Source organism: Neoarius graeffei, chromosome 15, assembly GCF_027579695.1.
Source record: "Neoarius graeffei isolate fNeoGra1 chromosome 15, fNeoGra1.pri, whole genome shotgun sequence".
Lineage (NCBI taxonomy): Eukaryota > Metazoa > Chordata > Actinopteri > Siluriformes > Ariidae > Neoarius > Neoarius graeffei.
In genome coordinates this window covers 32,297,000-32,316,178 of record NC_083583.1, presented here as the reverse complement: position 1 = coordinate 32,316,178, position 19,179 = coordinate 32,297,000, and the positions used below count along the sequence as shown (strand labels likewise).

General features: G+C 41.9%; 1 protein-coding gene across 2 annotated transcripts in view; it reads right to left on the bottom strand.

Moving 5' to 3' along the window:
* LOC132899352 (ephrin type-B receptor 3-like) overlaps nucleotides 1–19,179 on the bottom strand; it is a 71,846-nt gene that overhangs the window by 9,029 nt on the left and 43,638 nt on the right. The window contains exons 2-14 of one of the 2 annotated variants that reach the window (XM_060941144.1): nucleotides 14,724–14,788; nucleotides 13,451–14,123; nucleotides 9,154–9,309; nucleotides 7,944–8,279; nucleotides 6,314–6,438; nucleotides 6,002–6,164; nucleotides 5,755–5,863; nucleotides 4,940–4,992; nucleotides 4,617–4,751; nucleotides 3,667–3,914; nucleotides 3,275–3,490; nucleotides 3,048–3,197; nucleotides 2,723–2,916 (exon numbers count right to left, since the gene is read on the bottom strand). In XM_060941144.1, coding sequence (XP_060797127.1) covers nucleotides 2,723–2,916; nucleotides 3,048–3,197; nucleotides 3,275–3,490; nucleotides 3,667–3,914; nucleotides 4,617–4,751; nucleotides 4,940–4,992; nucleotides 5,755–5,863; nucleotides 6,002–6,164; nucleotides 6,314–6,438; nucleotides 7,944–8,279; nucleotides 9,154–9,309; nucleotides 13,451–14,123; nucleotides 14,724–14,788 — 2,623 coding nt within the window. The remainder of the gene's footprint in view (nucleotides 1–2,722; nucleotides 2,917–3,047; nucleotides 3,198–3,274; nucleotides 3,491–3,666; nucleotides 3,915–4,616; nucleotides 4,752–4,939; nucleotides 4,993–5,754; nucleotides 5,864–6,001; nucleotides 6,165–6,313; nucleotides 6,439–7,943; nucleotides 8,280–9,153; nucleotides 9,310–13,450; nucleotides 14,124–14,723; nucleotides 14,789–19,179) is intronic. The other variant, XM_060941145.1, reaches the window with a different exon arrangement.

Genomic DNA, 19,179 nt, shown 5'->3' with positions numbered 1-19,179 from the left:
TTCACTCTAATGTTCTCTTGGAACCCTCACTCTAATGTTCTCTGTAACCCTCGTTCTAATGTTCTCCTGAAGCCTTCACTCAATGTTCTCCTGGAACCCTCACTCTAAAGTTCTCCTGTAACCCTCGCTCTAAAGTTCTCCTCTAAACCTCACTCTAATGTTCTCCTGTAACCCTCACTCTAATGTTCTCCTGTAGCCCTCACTCTGATGTTCTCCTGTAACCCTCACTCTAATGTTCTCCTGTAACCCTCACTCTAATGTTCTCCTGTAACGTTCACTCTAATGTTCTCCTGTAACCTTCACTCTAAAGTTCTCCTGTAACCCTCGCTCTAATGTTCTCCTCTAAACCTCGCTCTAATGATCTCCTGTAACCTTCACTCTAAAGTTCTCCTGTAACCCTCACTCTAATGTTCTCCTGTAACCCTCGCGCTAATGTTCTCCTGTAACCTTCACTCTAAAGTTCTCCTGTAGCCCTCGCTCTAATGTTCTCCTGTAACCCTCGCTCTAATGTTCTCCTGTAACCCTCGCTCTAATGTTCTCCTGTAACCTTCACTCTAAAGTTCTCCTGTAACCCTCACTCTAATGTTCTCCTGTAACCCTCGTGCTAATGTTTTCCTGTAACCTTCACTCTAAAGTTCTCCTGTAGCCCTCGCTCTAATGTTCTCCTCTAAACCTTGCTCTAATGTTCTCCTGCAACCCTCACTCTAATGTTCTCCTACAACCTTCATTCTAAAGTTCTCCTGTAACCCTCGTTCTAATGTTCTCCTGAAACCTTCACTCTAATGTTCTCCTGGAACCCTCACTCTAAAGTTCTCCTGTAACCCTCACTCTAAAGTTCTCCTCTAAACCTCACTCTAATGTTCTTCTGTAACCTTCATTCTAAAGTTCTCCTGTAACCCTTGCTCTAATGTTCTCCTCTAAACCTCACTCTAATGTTCTCCTGTAACCTTCATTCTAAAGTTCTCCTGTAACCCTTGCTCTAATGTTCTCCTCTAAACCTCACTCTAATGTTCTCCTGTAACCTTCGCTCTAAAGTTCTCCTGTAACCCTCACTCTGAAGTTCTCCTGTAACCCTCACTCTAATGTTCTCCTGTAACCCTCGCTCTAATGTTCTCCTGTAATCTTTGTTCTAATGTTCTCCTGGAACCCTCACTCTAAAGTTTTCCTGTAACCCTCACTCTAAAGTTCTCCTGTAACCCTCACTCTAATGTTCTCCTGTAACCCTCGCTCTAATGTTCTCCTGTAACTCTTGCTCTAATGTTCTCCTGAAACCCTCACTCTAATATTCTCCTGTAACCCTTGCTCTAATATTCTCCTGGAACCTTCACTCTAATATTCTCCTGGAACCCTCACTCTAAAGTTCCCCTGTAACCCTCACTCTAAAGTTCCCCTGTAACCCTCACTCTAATGTTCTCCTGTAACCCTCGTTCTAATATTCTCCTGTAACCCTCACTCTAATGTTCTTCTGGAACCCTCACACTAAAGCTCTCTCTCTCTCTCAGCAGGAAGTTTCCTCTCTACTAAACCATTTAAATCTTGTTAGCAGTTAATTAAACCCATCCTCCTCCTCATGACACTACCTTAGTACTTTATCTAAATACTCATCACTACGCTCCTCATCCCATCACTGTGACGGCAATCAGTCAATCAAGATCTATTTTTAGTCTCTTATTTTACTCTTATTAATGTTTAGCTAGCAAGCTATTGCCAGCCAGTGATTTACATATGCTGTCTGTGATTAATTATTTGTTGTATTAAGATGTTCATTCTACAGTGAAACCTCTAAAACTTCACTAAGCCTATATTCCATTAGTTAGCATTAAGTAGCACTAGTTACCTGGCTAGCACTGACACTTTACCAAGCTCAGACGAGAACAACTAATTAGCAATTATACAAACATTCAAAAAAGTGAACAATAAATTGTGCATACCTTTGAACATGATTCTCGCTACCTGGGGATTTATGATTAGCTCGCACACTATAGCATCTTGTTTTGAACACTAGCTACCTTTTTAATAGCAACCAAGTATAACCAACATGGCCTGAGAAAACAGTGAGTCTATTACACATTTTCAAAGAAACACAACAGCAGCTCAAGCAGCTAATGCTGAGTTAGCAATTAGAGCACAGTGATGTATCCGACCTTCGTATAATGATTTGTTCCTATTGATTTCCTCCATCATGTCACAAGGAACAGATCAATACAGCGCCACTGAGACACACTTGTTCTATGAGACCTCATAATTTCATATCGCTTTGTCACAGAGACAAATTAGACCCTAACATTTTATGCTAATCACGTTTAGCATGAATCGATGGAGCACTGACAAAATCAGCAGGAGGTTACTGAGTTTAACGGCTGAACAACCAATTACACCACAGCGTGATGTGACTGACTGACGAATCACTGACCATCCACATCTGCTAATGAGAAATGTTATAAAAGAGCAAAGATTGTGTAAAAGCCTGACATCATACACTGTTGTCTACTATAGCTTATTTAAATTCAAAAACTGAATCAAACCCAACTGGTTTTAGAGTCAACATGAATCATAGGAGCAACCGAACACCAATAATAATCCAAAGTGGTACAAATCATAAGAAAGCTAACACCTTCTTTATCCGGATTTTTTAAAATACTTCCTGGAGGGTTATCCGTACACTGCTCTATAATCTGCTCTTAGCCAATCAGAATGCTGAAGTGTATGATGCGTTTCTTACCCACATGGCGTGTTGGCTACCACTTTGAGACTGGCGGCATTACGGATTAATTTGTCGAGCGTGTTGACGATCTGGGAGAATTTGGGTCGGAGATTCCTCTCTTTAACCCAGCAGTCCAGCATTAACTGGTGCAGAGCCGTGGGACAGTCCATGGGCGGGGGCAGGCGATAATCCTGTTCCACTGCGTTAATTACCTGTACCAGGTGAGAGTCGTCACATTAACACTCACTATACCGTCCTCAGAAATACCGTGATGGAGGTCTGTGCGTGAATACAGCATGTGTTCTAATAATTTTGAATATGAATGAAAGCGAGACAAACTTACGTCCTGGTTGCTCATGTCCCAATATGGCCGCTCGCCATATGACATCACTTCCCACATGACAATTCCGTAGCTCCACACATCGCTCGCTGAAGTGAACTTCCTGTACGCGATCGCTTCCGGAGCTGTCCAGCGAATTGGAATTTTACCTCCCTATAGATAAATATAACCTGTGTTAGATGGTCATCAGGGCTGTGACAGTGCATCCGTGTGTGTGTGTGTGTGTTTACCAGAGAGCTGGTGTAGGTAGGGTCATTGGGGTCGTCTTCCAGGAAGCGGGACAGGCCAAAGTCAGACACTTTACACACCAGGTTGCTGTTGACGAGGATGTTCCGGGCAGCAAGGTCACGGTGTACGTAATTCATGTCACACAGGTACTTCATCCCGCTTGCTATTCCACGCAGCATTCCAACCAGCTGGATCACCGTAAACTGACCATCATTCAGCTACAGGGAGGAGGAGATATGGATGAACAGATCAATAAAGAGATAAACAAACAGACAGATACTCACTTATGTTAAAAAGGACACAGGACAAACAGAAAGTTTGTAGATTGTGTACACCATGTATATTGAGTGTGTGTATAGTGTGTGTTTGTCTGTGAGTGCGTATAGTGTGTTACCCGTAGAAATGAGTCGAGCGCTCCGTTTTCCATGAACTCGGTGAGGATCATGACAGGCCGGCTCTTGGTGACCACGCCCTCCAGCCGAATAATGTTGGGATGGTCAAACTGTCCCATGATGCTCGCCTCACTCAGGAAGTCCCGTCTCTGCCGGTCCGTGTAGCCCACCTTCAGCGTCTTAATGGCCACAATGATCTCCCTCCGCCCAGGGAGCTTCAGACGACCCCTACAAACTTCACCAAATTCCCCTAGAAAGGGAGCAAGAGAGGGAGACAGGGGACAAGTGGAGGAGAGACAGGACAGGGAGAGTCACCGGTTAGATATGAGGAACCAGGGAGCAGGAAATGCACAAATGGGGAGCGAGAAGTGCACAAGTAGGGAGCAGGAAGTGCACAAGCAGAAAGCAAGTAGTGCATAAGTGGAGAGCAGGACGTGTACAAGAAGGGAGCATGAATTGCACAAGTAGGAAGCATGTGAAGGGTGATATAGCTAAGAGACAAAAGAGATAAATCCTGAGCACAGAGGTAAAAAGGAAGGGGAAATGGGGACAGTAGTGCACTATAGTTTGAAGGTGGGAGTGAAGGCATTCCGACAGAGCGGAGGGAACAGGAGTTTGGGATGGCTGGATGGTTTGTGTCTATGGTCTAATGAGAAAGTGTGAAATTCAGGTGGGTTAAGAAGAGCATGAAGGAAAGTCACTACAGGCTGAACTGGAACATGAAAAGCAAGTATTAATCAGAGTGAGTCGATGAAACGAGGGAGAAAGGAGTCGAGCTGAATTGGGACACTGCAGGTCGCACTGAGTCTAACAGCAGTGCTAGTGGATATTAGTGAGGAAGGTCACTAAAAGCTGAACTGTACTGCAGGTATAAACAGTAGGCTACACCTTAAAGGGATGGTCAAGGAGTATGAATTAGCCTAGCACGTGGCGCTAGGTTGTTATGACGTACCTGCGCCGATGACCTCCTCGATCTTCACACAGGAGACATCGATCTCTTTAGCGAACTCACGCACAGCCTCGTTCGGGTCCTCGTAGGTGAAGGGGTCAATGTATACCTTTGCCCCAGCGCTCACTATTGGGGATTCAACAGGGACAAATAAACGCATAAACTACATGCTCATCACTCCAAAAAGAAAAATATTATTCTAATACTGCAAACTAAAAAAGAACGCGTAAAAAACATATACTGTATATAACGGTCAGTTTTGTTGGTATTAAAAGGGACATTATTATTGTTGTTGCTATAATTGGAGGTTATCAGTAGAAGCTTACTGTATTGCTGCAGTTTCTCGGTGTACTCAGACTCTGAGCCGTTTCTCTGTTTCCTGTGTGGACAGCAGAGAATCTGTGAGTGTGTGTGTGTGTGTGCGCGTGTGATACAGTAAAACATTAGTGTGATGATGGGGTCTCTATGCATCATAAAATTCATTGCATTGAATCAACACACTTCACCACTGCAGACATTAATTGGGGTCATAGAGCAGAGAGACAGTCAGTGATATTAACCTGTCTGTCTGTCTGCCTGCCTGTCTGTCAGTCTGTCTTTTTTATCATTGAACCGGCTGACATTCCACTGCACAAAATACACATAAGCTGTAGCATTTGGGACAGAACCCGGTGGGGGGCTGGCGGTGGGTTATGGGGTGTGTGTTGAAGTTATATGTTAATGTGATTCCTTTGTTGTCAAACCAGGGCAGCAATACCCACTGCTAATTTGCATATCATTTGCAATTCAAATATTTTCAGGCAAGCGTGCAAAGACTTTCAGACTTTCAATTTAGACATGGAAGCGTTCAGCTCTGCCCCGATCCACATGATCAAGTGAGCAACTTTTTTATCCAAGAATCAAACAGCGATTCAGTCCAAAAGTCCTTCACAGTGCACTCAGTAGTGTACATCTAGGGAACAGTGAATGTGTGATAGAGCACACACTTCTGGCCTGGAATGACAAACCTGACAGGCCTACTCACACACATTCTCTCTCTCTCTCTCTCTCTCTCTCTCATACACACACACACACACACATACACAGACATTTGGAGAAAGTGAGGATGAAGGGCTCCAAGAATGAAAAGTGGGCTTCTCACTTGAAGCAGACGATGGAGATGGCAACCACGGCAATGATGAAGACCAGACCGGCTGTCGCAGAACCCACAATCAGAGGAAGCTTTTCCTGCAGAGACTTCCCTGGATCCTCTGAGATACAGATAGGTGAGGAGACAAATAGACAAACAGAGAAAGACAAAGCAAAAGGTTTTGTCTGTTAGTTTGTGTGTGTGTGTGTGTGTGTGTAGGACATGTGGGTATATAGCTGATGTATTAGTGTATGTGCACCTTGGTGGTTGGTGCTGAAGTGCATTGGGTTGCTATAGCGACCATATCCAGCCACTGTCCTGGCTCGGACCTGCACCACATATGCCGTCGCTGCCTTTAGCCCCTCGATCCGTGCTGAGCTGCGCTGTGCCGTCATAGTGTGTGCGATTGCCTCTCCTTGATCCTACACACACACACACATCATCGTGAGTTACTGGAAACCAAAAATGAATCGATCTGACACTGAATCATGCTGAGACATTACTGATTCCAAATGATTCAACTTTAATACAGATGATGTGAGGTATGCCCATGATTGTGTCATTCACTCACCTTCTCATGATACTTAATTTCATAATCCAAAATGATTCCATTTGGCTTTTCTGGTGGAAGCCATGAGAGGCTCATGGTGCCTGCCGACGCCCCCATTAGATGCACTGTGGGAACTGCAGACGGAGCTGAGCGAAAAAAAAAAAGATTGAAAAAACATTCTATTCAACAGTCATGTAAAAAAACTTGAAGAACACTGAACACGAACAAAAATGATTCGGTTCAACGTGTTGAGTTCAAATGCTGAAAACAGTTCCGAATGATTCAGTATAAACTAATGATTCAATCTAATATGACTCCATGGGATTTAACATGAGACTGCATGAATTCATTATGAACCAAATGATTCAACACATTCAAATACAAACAAACACGATTCATCTGGAACAAAAACGATTCCTTTTAAACACAAGCACATGCCCTTTAAACAGCGTACGCACACACACACACACACACACACACACACACACACACACACACACACACACACACACACCATTCGGATTAGTAGAAAGGCTTGAGTGTGTGTGTGTATTTCCTTAGAGAGAATGGGTTCTGAAATCCCTAGTGGGAAGAGACACAAATGGCAAAATGGAAAGCTCAGTTCACACCCCTCACACCACACACACACACACACAGAGCTCTTATCCACTCATTCCTGTACTGTTCATTCTGCTCTGGGTTTTTTTTCTCTTTCTTTTCCTTGTATTTCCCCTTTTCTGCTCTCCTGCATTTCTTTGTCTTTTGTCATTTCCCTTCTCCTAATCCCCATCTCTCTCTCTCTCTGCTGTCTATCTGTCTGTTGCTCTTTCTCTCTCTCTCTCTCTCTCTCTGGCTAATCCTCAGATCTTTGATCATGTGTCTCTTCTGTCTTTTTCTTTGTTACTCCCTGCCCCCTTAACCCTTACCCCCCAGCCCCGGGTTACAGGACAATGCTCAGTATGGGGACTCTTCCCTCACCCAGGGATGCTCCTGGGGGGTAAAAATGGCTACCACAGATTAGCGCTGCTCTGTTTGCTGTTCTTCTTACAGGCTAGGTTCAGTTCAGCCGTGTGAATATTCAGCGGTGGCCATGTGAGAATAACAATTAAAAATAATCTCAAACACAAACACACTAAAGTCTCAGCAACTCTTGAAAATAAAATCCAAACCCCTGGCCTTCAGCATACACTGTGGTGAGATGCAGTTTCTGTATTTGCATGTTTCCATCCCAAGCCACCTTATGCCTCATTTAAAAAAAAAAAAATCTATTTCTTATTAACTCACATTTGGGACTCGAGCCCATAACCCTGTTTTCATGACATCATCCAATGAACAATAAAGAGAGACCGGTAGAGAGAGAAAGACAGAGAGACAGACAGACAGGGCTAAAGGCAGAGAGAGAAAAGAGAATGACAGACAAAGAAGATGATAGAGGGACAAAGAGATGAACAGGGAGAGAGAGACAGATAGTGAAATAGAAAGACAGAAAAGCAGGAATGAGAGAGAAAGATGGACAAGCAGAGAGACAGAGAGAAAAACTGAATGACAGATAAAGTTAGACAGACATACATACAGACAGAGACAGAGAGGACAGAGGATGGACACACACACACACACATACACACACACAGTCTCTCTCTCTCTTTCTCACCAGCTTGATTGGTGGTGATGTTGACGGAGGTGGACTGTGGTGGATGTGGGCTCTTATTGGACACGCCGTTGACTGCCTGGATCTCGAAGCTGTACTGTGTGTGTGCCTGCAGGTTTCTGATGGCCACGCGCCGCTCCGTCAGTCCCAGGTGTCGCGGCGACACATCCACGTTATCATCACAGCGTGTACACGCTCCACGCTCTGTCACACACTTCTTACAGATGACGTTGTAGAGGAGATCATCACGGCCGCCCAGGTCCTTCGGCTCGCTCCACTCCAACACCAGAGATGTCTCATTCACATTTGAGATCACATTACGGGGAGCAGATGGCACACCTATGAGGAATAAATTATTATTATTATTATTATTATTATTATTATTATTAAGCTGTAGTAAAATGAAATCATTAAGATGAATCAAATATTATTAAATAAATATAAATTTATTCAATAAAGGCCTGAAATATAAACAATTACAACCTGAAGCAGATTAAATCAGTGTTTGTGTGTGTGTGTGTGGGGTGTGTGTGTGTGTGGGGTGTGGTGTGTGTGATTATATATTTAACTTTACACACATCCCACTGTGTGACTTTCTCTCACTGCAGAGATGAAAGTAAGCCAAATTTACACCTTTGACCTTTCACCTCCTAAACTCCTCTAATTGAACACACACACCCTCAGTGAATGTGTGTACTGAGCTTCTCTCTTTTTAGAGAAAGGAAATTAATCTGTCCAGCCATCCCTCACTTATTTATCACCTGTACCTGACTCTTCCACAAAACAGAGAGAGAGCGAGAGAGAGAGAGACAGACAGACAGACAGACAAAGAGACAGATACTAAGACAGAGATACAAAGAAAAACACACGTACAAAGACAGGCAGAGAAACAGACATATGAAATAGACAGACTGATAGAGAGAGACAGGTAGACCAAGAGAAAGACAGACAGAAAAAGAGACAGACAGACGGAGGAACATATGTTCATAGAATACAGAGTGTCAGTGCATGTGGTGCTGCACAATTTGTTTTGATCCTTTATTGTGTTACTGAGTTTTATGGCTGCATTCATACTGCTTAAGTGTGTGTGTGTGTGTGTTTACGCAAATAAGCACTCGGCTAATTAAGTTTTAGTACAGGAGACTTATAAATCTTCCACAGTGAGAATCCACCACATGGCTTTGCGTATGTGTGTGCGTGTGTGTGTACTCACTGGTGCAGGCTGTGTCAGGGGTGTCACTGTCAGCTCGGTAGAATCCGTTCCTGCAGATGCAGATGGATGTGGCACCAGAAATGGAGCGACTGTTTGGAGGACACGGGGTACACGGCCCTTCACCCTGCTTCCACTTAAACAGACCAGGACTGCATGCTACACACACACACACACACACACACACACAGAATTAACACACATGAAACATACACTACATGTAGTATTCTGTTTGTGTGTGTGTGTGTGTGTGTGTGTGTGTGCGCGTGAGTGAGACATTTCTCAGCAGAGCGGCCATCCACAGAGACCTGCAAGTTAATGATTTTTCGCTTTATAACAGCGGTGTTTTTATTAGCAGCAGTGCTTATGAGTTTCTGATAAAGCCGCTTTTATCTTTATCTCTCTTTATGTCGGCTTCTGAAGACACACTACTACACACTTGAGTCCAAAAGTCTGCTCTAAAACACAAAAACTGTGTGCGTGTGTGTATGAATGATAACACATATCGCAACACACAGGAAGTCTTTATGAACCTGATTATGTATGAAATTAGCATAAAACTCCACTGACAGTAATAACTAGCATAATTAGCTGCATTTGCTAGCGTTGTTCAGAGCCCTCGGTGCTAATAAAGACTATAAGGCAGGAATATAGCATATATTAGTGTAGTATTAGACACTGTGAGGAAAACTGCTAACTTATTAAACACTTTTCAGTAGCGCACTGTTAGACCTGGCTGGATGCTAAATTAGCACAAAGCTCCATTAGCACTAAAGGCTAATAAACTGCTATCTATAAACAGTGTGAGTTTTTAACACCTCATTTCTGTGATTTCGGACTTTTGGACCCAACAGAATAACACGTTAGTACAAACTCCTAAACTCCATTAGCGCTTAAAGCTAACAATATTAGCCCTGTTTGTTCATCCATTAATCAGAGGTTTAAGCAGCTTCAAGGCTAAGAGTTAACACACTTTCTACTGACTGACACTGAGTGCCTCCTGCTTTTATTTCTCCAGTTACAGCACCGAAAAATCGATAAAAACAAAAACACAGAAGGGAGAGGATAAAAATGGAGGGTTTTTTCCCCCCACCCTGAAAGTAAGCTAGGTGTTTTCCACGTTCTTTTTCATTTCAGTTAGCTGCTGTAATGTAACACCTCATATACAGAGAGAGGGAAAGAATGAGAGAGAGAGAGAGAGAGAGAGAGAGAGAGAGACAGACAGACAAAGAGACAGACAGATATACAGAGTGAGTGAGAGAGAGAAATGGACAGTCAGACCAAGAGTCAGACACACAATCAAAAAGACAGACAGATATGCAGAGAAAGGGAGACAGAGAGACAGAGACAAAAAAGAGACATGAGACTGCAGTGAGGAAGGCAGTGATAGAGACAGACAGACAGACATACAGACAGACAGATAAAGACAGACAGACAGATAAAGAGACAGACAGATAAATGGAGAGAAAGACAAAGGGAGAGACAGTGAGAAAAAGAGGCAGAGAGAGAGAGAGAGAGAGAGAGAGAGAGGAAGGCACTGATAGAGACAGACAGATGAACAGACAGACAAATGGAGAGACAGATAGGTAGACAGACAGAGAAAAACAGAGTGAGAGATGGTGAGAAAAAGATGCATATATAGTCAGAGAGAGCGAGAGAGAGACAGAGTATAAATTTTCCTGTTTCCTTTGAAGAACAAACAAAACTAGAAGTGAATAAAAGTAAAGGATAAAAAAAAGAATCAATTGAATTTACTATTCATGGTTGAATAAGTCGAGTCTCGTTGCTGCTCAGTCGAGTATTACCATGATAACGATTAACATGTGCATGAGAGAGGAAAAGAGAGATAAGGAAAGATGGAGAGAGAGAGAGACAGATTTATTCTTCTTTTCCTTTCCGCTTGTTTGATTAGTGGGAGTTTATCAGCTCCAGTCTCCGGCCGGTTTCACCTTCAGCTGCTCTGAGAGAATAAACGAGGTTTTAAACATGGAGCTGCAGTCCACGCTAATGTTCCCTCACTACATTAACCCTGATGTAGCGTGCACTACTTAGCACTACCTTCACTTAGTCTGTTTAGATTTTATAGCAATTTATTTTCTCTTCGTTTCAGAGTCAGTGTGATTTTCCCACTACATTTTTAAAAACAGGAACCAAAACAACCAAAAGTTTATTCCCAGCCAACTTGAAAGTTATCTGAAGTGGTTACCATGACAACAATAAAAGCAAATGCAATATCATTAAGACGAAGAAGAGCTTGTAACGAAAAAATGAGGAACAAGACCAACAAACCACACCATGACAACATTAAAACGTTTATAAATTCAGAAGACTGGGGACAAAAATATGATGGAACAGAAAGAAAAAACAACATTGTATTCCGTGGTAAAAAGCTCTTTGAAGCTGCATTCAGTACAACCCAAAAAAGACAAAGGTGTCGGTGCTGAGTTTGTGTTTAAAGATGATGTGCACTGTTATGTAGTGTAAGAAATGTCACTTTTTTAATATAAAACAGCACAAACCTGACTATCTTTTTTTTTTTACAGTCAGTGTTTGTCTGCATAACCAATCAGCACTGAACAGCACTTCTAGCTCCGCCCCAAATACCATCACTTAGTGATCATCACTTAGTGATCATCACTTATACCCCTTTTCAACCAACAGGCAATGGGTTCTTGAAATAGTTCCATTCAGGATTCTTTAAATCTTGGTGCCAGTTAGTGAATCAGCCCACATTTTCACCAGTTTTGAGCAAAACTATTGAAATCAAGGATGTGTCATGAACAGAGAGCGTTGCACAATTCACAGCGGGAGTAAACAATAGTCACAAAATGGCAGAGCACACTGATTTCCTGTGAGCTTTTGTTCTGTAATTGCAGATATTTGTTTACGGTCCATTTTTTTCTCACGATGTATCCTTTTCTGCTTCCTCTCCAAACTAATGACACGTCCACTGTTGTCGTTTCAGTTCACACTGGTAAAACTCACTCACTCACTATCCGTTTTGAGTCAGTTGACATGTCAGACGTGTGTGTGACTAGCAGTCTTCAGCAGAGCTCTCCATTCAGCACAGTCTTGAGTTGCCTCCTCCGCGATATTCCATAGCTTCAAGTCAGCACGGACAGATTCTTTCCAGCTTTTTCGAGGTCGGTCACGGTTGTTCGCCCCTTCAATTTCCAAGGTAGTACATCTGTTGATCCAAGAATTATTGCGTTGGACGTGTCCAAACCAACGGAGACGATTGCATCTGAGGTCAGTGTCAAGGCGATGGAGGTTCAGCATCCGCAGAAGAGAAGACGTGCTAATTTGTGTTCCTCTTTTGACATTGTACATCCATAAAAGCATGGCTCTTTCATTATGCTCAAGCCGTTTTTGGTCATCTCTTTGGAGTGTCCAACATTGAGAACCGTATAGCATGGTGCTACGCACACAACTGCTGTATAGTTGACCATGGGTAAAACCAGTTATATTTTGGTTCCAGCTGGGAGCCAACTTTTCAGGTTCCGAACCAATTTATTTTTGGTCAGAATGCTCAGAACGGTTCAAAATTTGGTGCACGAATCAGAACGGAACCTGTTCCCTGTTGGTTGAGAAGGGGTATGAGAGATAGGGAGTAGGCAGATATTTAGAACACAGCACAGACACACTCCACTGGCATGCCCTTCAAATTGTTTCAAACTGTTTTGCGTTTTCAAGTGAATGGAGATGTTTTGGAAAATGGAGCATTAAAAACTAATCAAACAAAAAACTATTCGCTATACATATGGACAGGACCTGAGCGGGTCATTTTGACCTGAGCGGAGGAATAAGGGTTAACGTTTCACCGGATCATTTCCACTCCATCTCTCCCTTTGACCTTTCAAGTACCCGTGGTTTTCACTTCACTGCACTTTCGTTCACCTCAATGTGATTTCCATCAGACCTTTTTTCCTTCTCCTTTTTCACCCTCTCTCTCTTACTCTCTCTCTCCCTCACTGCATTTTACTTATTCATTCCCTCGTTCCGCTCAGATTGAGGCTAAATATCTGAGTCTCCTGTGCAGGCCAGAAAAACTAGCTCAACACCTCAAGGTGCTGTAAAGCGATACGGACTGATAAAGACAGAACTGCACTGTTAGAATACGGTTGTGTGTAAGGCATGACTCGATTATCAGTTATAAGGTTTACAAATACACGGTTCTTCAGAATCTCGTGTTAACCTTAACTCTATGTCGGCACCCTCCTTCAGAATGAAGCACAACATGCTGAAAAACTCTCTGCTGAATATCGATCTGTCATTATCTGTCCATTTTTAAAGCTCTTACCTTGGCACTGTGTTTCTTTAGTGGCAGGTTCAAATCCAGACATGCAGGTACAGGAACCGACAGGAACCATCCACTCCCCGTCTCCGTTACAGTAGAGCTTCAGGGGGACGGACAGCTCCACAGCGTTGGGGACGCACGTCCCTGGGGCAATCACCAAAGACGTGGCCTCGGCTCCTGTTGCTGTCTCAGGGAACACAGCGAAGTTGGCAATGGTGGTGGAACACTTTTTATAAAACACCCGTACGGAAATGAGAGACATGCAGGCTCCCAGGTCCTGGAACGCCAAATAGAATCCGTTCTTGGAGAGCGGACCAAAGCTGCGGATCTTGGTGTTGACACGTCCAGACTCCAGTGCGGAGAAGCTCTCATCTGGAGCAATGGTGTCCACTTTGACATACGGGTTCTCCATCCAGAAGGGGCTGGTGGACGTGGCTGAGTCAGAATCAGACTCATAGTAGAAGAGGTTAAAAGTCTCTTTGCAGGAGCCGGGAATGTTGGGAATGCTGTTACAGTCCCGCACAGTGAACTTCAGCTCCACATATACGCGCAGCACGTCCTTCCGCGGGATAAAGTCACTACGCAGCCAATTGTTCTGGTTCAGTTCACGGACATTACACACCTGGTAAGTCCTGATCGGGTTCATGGCGTCATCGTAGCCGCTCACTTCCTCCCACTGCGAGAGAGAGAGAGAGAGAGATCACGACAGAAAGAGAGAGACAGATAGACAGAAAGAGAGAGACAGACAGACAGAAAGAGAGAGAGACAGACAGAGAGAAAGACAGAGTGACAGAGAGAGAAAGACAGACAGACAGAGAGAGAGAGAGAGAGTGACAGAGAGAAAGAGACAGACAGACAGACAGAGAGAGAGAGACAGAGTGACAGAGAGAGAGAGAGACAGACAGAGCGACACAGAGAGAGAGAGAGACAGACAGACAGAGCGACACAGGGAGAGAGAGAGAGACAGACAGACAGAGCGACACAGGGAGAGACAGACAGCACTAATGTTATAAAAACATTCCTCTTGTTGGAAACACTGCCCACTCCCTCTCCACTACAGGTAGCAGTGCTTTATGGGTAATACTATACATCTCTATTGTGGTGCATTATGGGGTTTTATCAATTTACTAAAATAAATAAATTTGAGAGAGATACATGGAGAGATAGAAAGACAGACACACAAACAGAGAGAGAGATATACTATAAAGAGTCAGGTAGCTAGATTGAGATAGACAAACACATAGAGAGACAGACAGTCACATGGACAGACACTTACCCCTGTCTCAGGATGTGAGGTCCATGCCAGCTCTGTTGTGGCCCATTTGGTGTCCATTAACGTTTCTGTAAACAGCAAACACACTAATTAATTACTGTGCATAGGGCAGTGGTGGCTCTGTGGTTAAGGCTATGGGTTATTGATCTGAAGGTTTTGGTTTAAGCCCAGGACCACCATCTTGGCACTGTTGGGCCCTTAATCCTAAAACCTAACCCTACTCCAGGCTGCTGTACTTAGTTGAGCGGTTCTTGACATAATATGGATTACTACAGTTGTGGAATAGGGCTATTTACTGTGTTTTTATTATTTACTATTTACTGATTGATCTCAAACACATTAAGCAACAAATTGCACTAATTAACTTTTGACGAGGCACCTGTTAATTGAAAAGCATTCCAGGTGACGGCCTCATGAAGCTGGTTAAGATAACGCCAATAGTGTACAAAGCGTCATCAAGGTAAACACTGGCTACTTTGAAGAATCTAAAATATGAAACATATTTTGTTTGTTAATATTGTTTTGTTTACCACATAATTCCATATATGTTCCAGATGTTATTTCATAGTATTGATGCCTTCAGTATTGTTCTACAATGTAGAGAATAGTCACAATACAGAAAGACCTATGAATGAGTAGGGGTGTCCAAACTTTTGACTGGTACTGTACATAGTGTGTGTGTGTGTGTGTGTGTGTGTGTGTGTGTGTAAGTTCTGAGTCAGTTGGAAAACAGCAGAATGTTCAGAAGCGTGAACGATGTGTGTTCCACAACTTTCTCTATTGTGAACACTTTGCTAGCAGTGCTGAAAAACAACAAAGCCATTCTAATTGCATTTTACACAAGGAGGCAAAACACACACACACACACACACACACACACACACACACACACACACAGGACTCAGTATACAATATACCAAAATATTCTCAAACTTTCTGGTACTTTAAATAATTAAATAATATTGGCTGACTTTTTTTCGTGGTATATCAGATATATTCCATTCAGCTAGCATGATATGGAACGAGTCAAAGACGAGTAGCTGAATGGAACATATCTGATATACCATGAAAAAAAAATCCCAGCCAATATATTATTATTATTATTATTATTATTAATATACATACACATTCGATTGAACAATTGTAGATTTTTCAAAAAGTTAAGAACAAGGGGGTAACTTAGCAATATTGAATGCTGATTCTGATCAAATGTAATTCAATGTTCTGTCAGTCCAATGTAGATGTACAAAGTCAAAGTTCTAACAAAAATGGTACAAGTCCAAAAAGCCTGAACAACAACCCAACTTATATACAAGCTATATACAAGCTGACAGTTCAAGTTCAGAGTTACTTTTGGTAGTAGTTCATTGTTACATTGCAGTTGTTCAAAACAAAAGGGCTTTGCTGAGCGACGACAACGAGTGAAGTCCGCTTGCAAAAGTCTCCGTCACTTTTCCTCACCTCCAAGTAGAACATTGACAATATTTCCGCTATTGCTCTCTTTTCCAGTTTTTCAATGTCTGTTGGTATGTTTTTCTCTTGTAAATATATGTGAAGAATATATAATGAAGTTTTGGTAGCCTTTTGGGTATTCAGTGTGTCTCTCTCTCTCTAAATCTTCCACTTTTAATGAAGTAAACCTCGCGGCCATGTTTGTGTACAAACTCACAGTCACTCGCTAGCGTGGAAGTTTTACAGTTCCGACGTGTCTCTTTTCCAGTTTTCCGATGTCCGTTGGTATGTTTTTCTCTTGTAAATATGTGTGAAGAATATATAATGAAGTTTTGGTAGCCTTTCGGGTGTTCAGTACATCTTTAGTTTCAGTTTTCAGTTGATTTATTTCGTGCTTAAACCAAGCACTGAATTAACTCCATCTTCTCTCTCTCTCCCAGCCGACAAAGAAATGATTCTGCGCATGTGCAGCAGACAAGTTTTGTCATTGGATCTTCGCATGAGCTCTGACGTGTGACGTCGTGTTGTCTTGACATCGTGAAATATTATAATAATATTGCACGCTCGTTCTCCATTGGGTAGAGTGGCATAATACATGGAGGATAAGCAATATGATAACAATATTGCTTGCCATCAATAAACCCACTAGAAGGGAATAGAATATGTTTTTATTCCATGGAAAAAGTGGCCCGTATGTATAATCATATTTAGTAATCTTATAAAGCTTGCTGATGTTTGCTAGAATCAAGCTGAGAACTTGTCATTAGAGCAGCTAAACACAGCTAACTTAATAGTTAGTTAGCTAATGTTGGCCTGGCCTAAATTGCTAGACACCTCAATACTGTAACCTCAATGAGGTCATCAAGGGTCAAGAGTGACATCATGGTCTCCAAGCAGGAAGTACAGCTAGCTCATACTAGCAACCAGGTCAGTTTGTTCCTAGTGATAGCCAGAAGTAAGAATATCACATACTGAATACCAGCACATGGCTTTAAACGTCCACTTCCCAGAATTCTGACTCGGATTAGCATTCCATATCCTTGTGTTTGTGTGTACAACTTAAATGAGTGGATTACACACTCATTATCGATATGCTTGAGACATGAAACAGAAAAAACTGCTGACACGCATAGACACAGAGAAACACACAAAGAAACACACACAGAAACACACACACACTCTCCCTCTCTAATCCGATAATGACAGAGCAGAACTAATAATAGAGAAACAGAGAGTCAGAGTGTCCGACACACACACACACACACACACACACACACACACACACACATTGCTTAAGGTTAGAAACCTCTTAAAATATTTCTTTGTTCCAACAACCAACCGTCTTAAAGACTTTGTATGTGTGTGTGTGTGTGTGTGTGTGTGTGTGTGTGTGTGTGTGTGTGTGTGTGTGTGTAAAAACACCATTATTAAGACTGGAAGAATTTTTACGGACTTAATGACTTGGCTTTAATGGCTGCCTCTGAGGCAGGTGAGATTAGTTCAAGATTTTTACCCAAATGTTTCACAACCTTTGGTTTTAGTTTCCGTGCTGAACAACAAACAAATGAAAAAAAAACCCACCAAATACCAAATCCAAATGGCACCAGCTAAAAGGGTTAAAACTTTGAACACTAAACATAAAAACACCAGGCACCAAAACCACCCTATATACATCACATGTCAGAAATCAAATGGCAACGAAGTTAGACATCAAACCAAACAGGAAACATGGCAATGCTAAGCGTCAAACACCACACATTAAATACTCAGCCAAATGTTAAACTCCACCCAATGAACATCAGACAATAAACCAACAAAACCAACTCTTAGACATCACGTCAAAAATCAAACGGTGCTAACGTAAATATAAAACAGTAAATGCTAAATATCAAACAGTGAACAAAACAAACAGTACATATTAAACATCCAATACTACACATTAATTATGCAACACTACACACCAAATGTCAAACCCCAACCAAAGAACATCAAATGCTAATCATCGACGGGTCAGCCACAATCAGATGTACCTACTTGTTTGAGATCATGTAACACTATGTAACAGCCTTCTATTTATGTTTATTAAACTATTTCATATGTTGTAATGGTAGACTATCATTGCCAATGTATGACGTTTCAAAGCCAGATCATAATTTACCACCACTGAATCCATGTTTCAGTTTTTTTTTATCAGACAAACTCTTCATATTGCACATTTTCACCATGTAACGCATGTTCATTTGATTTAATACCCCAGAATACATCATTGCTGCTTAAACTTGGCAATAATTTGTCAAACACTAACTGTTTTAGTAAATCAGCAGATTTTTGAGGAACAAATTGACAGCTGAATCACGGAATTCCGATAAAAATGAAATCTTTCACAATAGTTTTGTCAATGGGGGGTGCTGAACCTAATTTGTTTTCTTTGTCACTGCAAAGTTGAAAATGGCCTGAGAAATCTTATTTAATGCATTTTAATAAACACTTTAAATTAAATACAGACATTTTATGTAGTATGTGATATGATTTGATACAAAAACCTTGTTGCTGGGGGCATATGTTTGCAAAATTCACATGCCAAAGATTTTGCGTGTCATTTCCGTTGTTTTCTGTAGTGTCCGTAACGGTCTTGCTGTAACAGAATGCTGCAGAATTTTTTACCATTTTTGGTGATTATGACATGCATTGGTCCTGTTGGCCTCATGTAGGGCTCTAGTTACATATTCATACGTCTTTAGTTGTTATATTAATAGATATATTTGCAATATGTAGTGTCCGTAACGGGTGTAGTGTCCGTAACGCCAAATTGATATTTTGGTAAAGCCAGTTAATTGAGACTTCTTGACAAATTTAAATGAAACCTTCATGTGAGAATGACGCAAATTAATCATATTCTTCTCTCAAAGTTGTAATTGATTGAATTAAGACCCCACAGGCCAACTATTTGAACACTAAATTATTATAATCAAGATGTTACCAAGACATATTTTGACCATTCAACATA